The sequence below is a fragment of a genome, unplaced genomic scaffold (genome assembly GCF_019419815.1).
Source record: "Pyrus x bretschneideri cultivar Hongxiangsu unplaced genomic scaffold, Pyrus_bretschneideri_v1 Contig4, whole genome shotgun sequence".
Classification (NCBI taxonomy): Eukaryota; Viridiplantae; Streptophyta; class Magnoliopsida; order Rosales; family Rosaceae; genus Pyrus; species Pyrus x bretschneideri.
Genome location: NW_025999723.1, coordinates 228,934 through 235,649, shown reverse-complemented (window position 1 = coordinate 235,649; position 6,716 = coordinate 228,934). Strand labels below are relative to the sequence as shown.

At 38.9% G+C, this 6,716-nt stretch overlaps 1 protein-coding gene across 1 annotated transcript; it reads left to right on the top strand.

The window, feature by feature from the left end:
• Window positions 1–792: 792 nt before the first annotated feature.
• LOC103951513 (ER lumen protein-retaining receptor) lies at window positions 793–3,221 on the top strand. Its single transcript, XM_009362905.3, has 6 exons — window positions 793–1,067; window positions 1,894–2,159; window positions 2,265–2,380; window positions 2,483–2,556; window positions 2,651–2,714; window positions 2,950–3,221. Exons 1-6 carry the CDS (start codon window positions 977–979, stop codon window positions 2,984–2,986), a joined length of 648 nt encoding a protein of 215 aa, XP_009361180.2. The 5' UTR covers window positions 793–976; the 3' UTR covers window positions 2,987–3,221.
• Window positions 3,222–6,716: the final 3,495 nt, after the last annotated feature.

Here is a 6,716-nt window from a genome sequence, read left to right as displayed (position 1 = left end):
ACATGTAATCTTAACATATCTCTAATTAAAAAATAAAAAAAAAAACTTCTCACTCCCACATTGTCTATCATTCTCTTCCTCTTTCGTTCTATTTCAAAAACAAAAATAAAAAACTTTCTCACACTTTATATGTGACCATATGCTAGTATTTTTATTATATTTTAATAAATTTTTAGATAATATATGAATTAGCGGACGAAATTTAAAAATGCAATAAAAAGTAAAGGGTAGGGCCGGTGTGCGTGCTTGTGACGCTATAGTTGAAGCTGCTCGTATTGTCACTCTAAGATTGGTCCACTAATTTTTTAATTGGGTTTGAACTTCTTTTTACAGGGTGGAAAGCGGGGATTTTCTTTTTGTTTTTTTCTTTTTTCAATTTCTGTTTTAAGGTTGGAAGGGATATCTGATCTGGGTTAAGCCTCGAGAATCTGCTCGAATATTATTGGATCCGAGTTGGCACTGATTGCCGGCGCTTTAACTCGGGCTGACATATTTGGGCTTTTAAAAGTAGCGATTTATTACTTGGGCTTTATGAGATTTTAGCCCGATTGTCAGCTACGACGACTTATGTTCTTCAATTACGGGCCTGTTTGAGATTGGAGTGACTGAATCGCTTTCTATCAATGAAAAAGATTTTCTAGCCACGTCGAAAACTTGAAGATGCCTATGACTTGTACAAGCACTATTTATAAAAGCACTTATTAACATGTTTAAACGCGTTCATAATTAAAGCGCCTCTAGTATATTCTAATCGTGACATTTATTCACCCGCATGCAAAATCAGGCAGCTCGTTTCAAACTTCAAACTCAAAATGTTGGACAAACAGGGTAAAAAATGCTTACATTGTTGGGATTGAAAGTCCGATAACATTTCTGCTCTGCTGAAGGAAAACGAAACCCAACAAGGAAAGGAAGAGCAGGAAAGAAGCAACGAAATCCGAAACGAAACGGAGATTTTCGAGTTAGAGAAGAAGCCATGAATCTGTTTAGGTTGGCTGGAGACATAACCCACTTGTTGAGCATATTGGTCCTGTTCCTTAAGATCCGCTCCACCAAATCTTGTGCAGGTATCAATATGTTCAAATGTATATTTTAGCCGAGAGTTAGTGATTGGCATTAGCATGTATTGTGTCTCGTGTCCGCTTTGAATGAAGTAATGAAACTTGGACTACAGATATGTAATGCTGAAACTTGTAATCCCCAATTGATCGATTCTCGTTTCTTAAACATTTGTACTTTTAGAATTAGAAGGGTGACTTGCTACTTCGTTACTCATTTGAAATGTTCAGTTCTCTTTGTGATTGTTTTAATTATTGCTAATTTGCAAATGGTTTGATTAGTTCTTTTTTAACATCATTCATTCATGATGCTTATTCAGTTGCAATGGAGGATTCATTAGCTTGAAAGTTTTGAATTTCTTCACATGCTGATGAACATATAGCTTTTCAATACTAATTTGATAGAGGAAAGAAGGTTCATCAGTTTCAAACACTCTTGGAACATTAATGTCAAAACTCAACTTTCTTAATTTTCTGAATTCCTTTGTAAACCTTTAAGTTAGTGATGGATTATGTAGGAGGGGCCAAAGGTCCACTTCCAACAACACCAACATTGTCCCAAACTTGGTAATTACCACCTGCACAATCCGTCAGGTGTGGGGTTTTATCACAAACGGCCTCGGTCTTAGTTGGAGTAGGGTTAGGATATTTAAACTCTTCCTTTCTTTCTCTAGCCGATGTGGGATTTCAACAGATTATAGGTCGTTTGCAGAGCTAATTATTCCCATCTGCAAATGTAAATATACCACCTTGTTTAGTTGGTGGTTCTCCAGAAATGGAATGTTCGATCTGTTCCATGCCTCTCTTAAGTCTAATACTAGTTCACTTGCACCAGGAATTTCACTCAAAACTCAAGAACTCTATGCGTTGGTCTTTCTTACTCGATACCTTGACTTGATCGTCAAGTATTACTCAGTGTACAACACTCTGGGGAAGCTCATCTTTATCGGAACTTCTTTTGCCACGGTCTGGCACATGAGGTACCATAAAGTAGTGAAGCAAACCTACAACAAGGATCAAGATACTTTCAGACATTACTATCTCATACTTTTATCCTTGGGGCTGGCTCTTCTGATTCCGCGTGCTTTTACTGTAATTGAGGTACATTGCATTTATCTTGCCCTTTCTTTTGCCTTAAGTTACCAGTTTTGTACGATGATGCTCCTTTTTACACCTGTCTGATTAGAACTTGATCTATTGTAATAGGTTCTGTGGGCATTTTCAATATATCTTGAAGCTGTGGCAATCTTACCACAGTTGGTATTACTGCAGAGGTCAAGAAACATTGACAACTTAACTGGAAATTATGTTTTCCTTCTCGGGTATGTTCCAACTCCGCTGAGGCAATGCATTTGCTCATGATTCTCGGATTTCTGCTCATGTGATTATCTGTGGTGTTATTTTTGTTTGGTAACATTGTGCAGTGCTTATCGTTCTTTATATCTTGTCAACTGGATTTATCGTTTCTTCACAGAACTCCACAGAGTTCGCTGGATACGTAAGTTATCCTTACATATAGCTTCCACTTAATAATCTTCTAGTGCATTTTTAGCCAGAGTGAACTAATTTGTTGTAAAATGCCCAACACACAGCTTGGATTTCAGGCCTTGTTCAGACTGCTCTTTATGCTGATTTTTTCTACTACTATATCAAGAGGTAACTTCACTCGACTCTCTCGTCTCCCCATAAGAGTAGTTTGTATCATACCTGTGCGCCGAAACAAGAAATGTGAATACGTAGCAATGGCTTTGGTCTTGTAGCATATTTCCATACGCAGTGGTGTAACAAATTATGACACTAATTCGATGGTGACACAAATTATGATACCGAATCATCAACTTTGGTAGATGATGTTGTATTCTAATAACAAGCTGGTCTGCTTTTTCTTCAGCTGGAAGGAACACGAGGAGCTTAAGCTTCCCGCTTGACGTGGATCATTCTGGATGTGTAGTTTCCACCCCACTGGAAGGCAACAGAAGAGGAATGCATTATGCATACATACTTGAGGACATACAGAGCCAAAAGTTAACCATTGTTGTCACTGTTGGGGGATTTTCTCCACATTAATGGATTAGATCTGATAAGATCTTGTTAATTATTTACTAATTTAACGAACCACTCTCACCTGATCGTAAATAAATTAGATTTTTATTTGGTTGTCAATTTTGGAATGTGTATTATATTTCTCAGTATATATGTATAATATAACGATGTTGAAACATATACGTCACTTACGATATATCAGATCTCTATCAACATATTATATACCTCCATATTTCAAGGAAGAAACCAAGAGGGAACAAGTGTATTCTGGTCACTCTAAACCATACGCGGAAGGAGCGCAGGTTGATTTTGTTAAACACATAGAGATTGATGTTCCCTCAAAGTTGTTCTCTAAACCAAAATTTTAGGTAGGAGCTGATCAGAATTGGGAATGAGCTAATCCCATGTCAAGTTATAAGTCTTACAAATTACAACCACGTTGCTGTTGAGAATAAGTTAAGGAAGGGAAGATAATTAAGATGGAAAGGATGCGCAAACTCTGTTGGTTTACTTTAGCTCTCCCTTTTGTTGGCAGCATTATCAGAAGCCGACGCCAAGCCCAGCTTCCAGAAAGGAAAAGTATCATGTTCGGTGGTCAAATACTGGTCTGCGAGTTCCCAAGGATCATGTTCTTTTATCCTACCAAATCCAAGACCATTCTCAGTGGGAAAAAGTGAACTTGAGGTATGCGTAAACAACGAAGTTTCTGCTAATAGCTGCAACACCACTAGAACTGGAGCAGCACTATTAATGTTGCGCTCTGGTCCTGGCACCCACAACACAGCATCTGAGACCAAGTACTTGACTGCCACACCGCATGCAATCTCCGACACTGCAGACAAGTTCACAATCATACGCATGGGTTGTTGCAATTCTTCCACTCCCAAAGGGGAAGGCAATATTAAGTCTCCGGTGCCTGAGGCAGTGATTACTGGAAACATAACTGTTGCAGCTACTTCCATTTTCTGGTTTGTTATGGGATTGGGTGCCACAGCATCCAAGTCCAGGCTGATCTGTCCTCCGTTGACAGTAGCAAACATCACCAGCACGCGACAGCGGAGTTGGATTTCTTTGCTCATTTCTTATGTTTGGGATCTCCGGGGTTTATTTCAGTGTGAAGAAACATAAGTTCATTAATCTCAAAGCCAAGTTCTTCCGAAAAATGGAGGTTTATTATTAGAGCAGCACATTTCTTCACATGGAAGCCCAAATATTTTTACATCCGAAGAGCTAAAGGTGGCTGCTGACCATTACAGCCAGATTCACACTTTTAGTCCAGTAGAGAGTGGACAGGTTCACAAAGGACTTTTGTCAAACTGTGCGATTATGGCCATAACGGAAACAGTAGTGCAGGAGGGCCAAATCAGGCGTTTTATAAATGAGATTGTCACTCTTACCAAAATCAACCATGAAAATGTGGTGAAGTTCTTGGGCTGCTGTTTAGAGACCGAAGCACTCATGTTGGTCTATGTACTCGCCTGCAACGTGACCTTGTTTGACTACATTCATCATGTTAATGGGAAAAAAAGCATTGCCTTGGCATATTCTGTTAAAATGCATGAAATAAACATGTTGGAATAATTGTAGGCTAGTCAATTTTCTTGTTCAAAGTTAGGCAAGTTACCATAGTCAAGCAAGTTAGGTAAGTTAGGCAAAATTAGGTTTATGTTCTTTTTCTTCCCTATATATATGTTTCATCTTGTAATTGTTTCATTAAGCAATTCATCTTGTAATTGTTTCATCAAGCAAATATGTAAGGTTCATATTTTAACATGGTATCAGAGCATCGTTTCTGGTGACTCTGAATACCCCACCTATCTTCAACGCTTCCGCACCACAACCAACAACATCGTCATCATGAGTGATTCAGGAACCAACACAAAACCATTAGAGATGGCTACTGATCTCTCGACCAAATGGCTGTTCAAAATACCTTCCTCCATGGAGATCGTGGGGAAGAAGTCTATATGCAACTGCCTCCTATTCAAAATACCTTCCTCCATGGAGATCGTGGGGAAGAAGTTTATATGCAACTGCCTCCTGGTCTTCGTCGTCAGGGGGAACACAATGCACAAACGACTCAACAAGTCACTTTACGGGCTTAAACAAGCCTACGACTCAACAAGTCACTTTACGGGCTTAAACAAGCCTCTCGAAGCTGGTTTCACAAACGACTCAACAAGTCACTTTACAGGCTTAAACAAGCCTCTCGAAGCTGGTTTCACAAATTTTCCACTGCTATACACCAAGATGGGTGTCAAACCTGCAAAAATTTCCTATGGAAGAAAATTTGAAGTTATCTCCAACGGAAGGGCAAGTTCTCCATGATGCCTCGAAGTATAGGAGACTTGTTGGACAAGGGATGTTTCACTCATTACTTGGCAAGTTGGGTGTCATCGACATTCACACTCCAACTTGAGGGGGAGTGTTAAAATGCATGAAATAAACATGTTGGAATAATTGTAGGCTAGTCAATTTTCTTGTTCAAAGTTAGGCAAGTTACCATAGTCAAGCAAGTTAGGTAAGTTAGGCAAAATTAGGTTTATGTTCTTTTTCTTCCCTATATATATGTTTCATCTTGTAATTGTTTCAAAGTTAGGCAAGTTACCATAGTCAAGCAAGTTAGGTAAGTTAGGCAAAATTAGGTTTATGTTCTTTTTCTTCCCTATATATATGTTTCATCTTGTAATTGTTTCATTAAGCAATTCATCTTGTAATTGTTTCATCAAGCAAATATGTAAGGTTCATATTTTAACATATTCTTTTAAAGATAGCCTCAGAATCTGCTGCTGCTCTTGCTTATCTGCATTCTGCAGCAGAGACATCAAAACCAATGATCATTCATGGAAATGTCAACTCTTCCAACATATTATTAAGTGATTGTTTTGTGGCCAAGGTCTTCGGTTTTGGATCTTCCAGGTTGGTCCGGGTCCCTAGTAATGAATCCCAGATGAACACATTGGTACAGCAGACAGTTGGTTATCTAGACCCCGAATATCTCCAAACAGGCCAGTTGACAGATAAGAGTGATGTTTATAGCTTCGGAGTCGTCTTATTAGAAACTTTGACGGGAGAGATGCCATTGTCCTTTAACAGACCAGAAAACCGGAGAATCATAACATCCCATTTCGTTTCTTCTGTAGAATAAAATGACATCTTTCAGATCGTTGTGCCACTAGTAAACGAGGGTAACAGAGAGCAACTCAGAGCAGTTGCAGAGCCTGCAAAGAGTTGCCTCAAGTTGAGTAGTGCCGAAAGGCCCGCGATGGAAGAAGTGGCAGGGGAATTGAGGAGGTTGTGTGGCAGCACACATTCTTCCTAAGCTAATTCAAGCCGACAACTATTGAAAGTATATGTTTTGGCCAATGATCTAATGGTTAAAACTTCAGAGTATAAAATAAGCTTACCACTAGAGTTGTTTTAGATAATCCATTGCGTATGGGCTGTGGCTGTCAGCTTTGTTTCTTTTTCATGAACCATGTATATTTGAAAGTTGAACCAATCTTTGAAAATAAGGCAAAGTAAATTTCAATTTTAGTGCTAATTCAACGCGCATTGATCGTCATTTTTTTGATGGAAAATTTTCATCTTGTTCTTCAGTCGTCGACGGCCACC

Bases quoted from the DNA above. Each gene is read 5' to 3' on its own strand.
- LOC103951513 (XM_009362905.3), top strand. From the start codon at position 977: ATGAATCTGTTTAGGTTGGCTGGAGACATAACCCACTTGTTGAGCATA. The intron at 2,160-2,264 runs GTACATTGCATT...CTATTGTAATAG, and splicing joins GTGCTTTTACTGTAATTGAG to GTTCTGTGGGCATTTTCAAT. The intron at 2,715-2,949 runs GTAACTTCACTC...CTTTTTCTTCAG, and splicing joins TTCTACTACTATATCAAGAG to CTGGAAGGAACACGAGGAGC.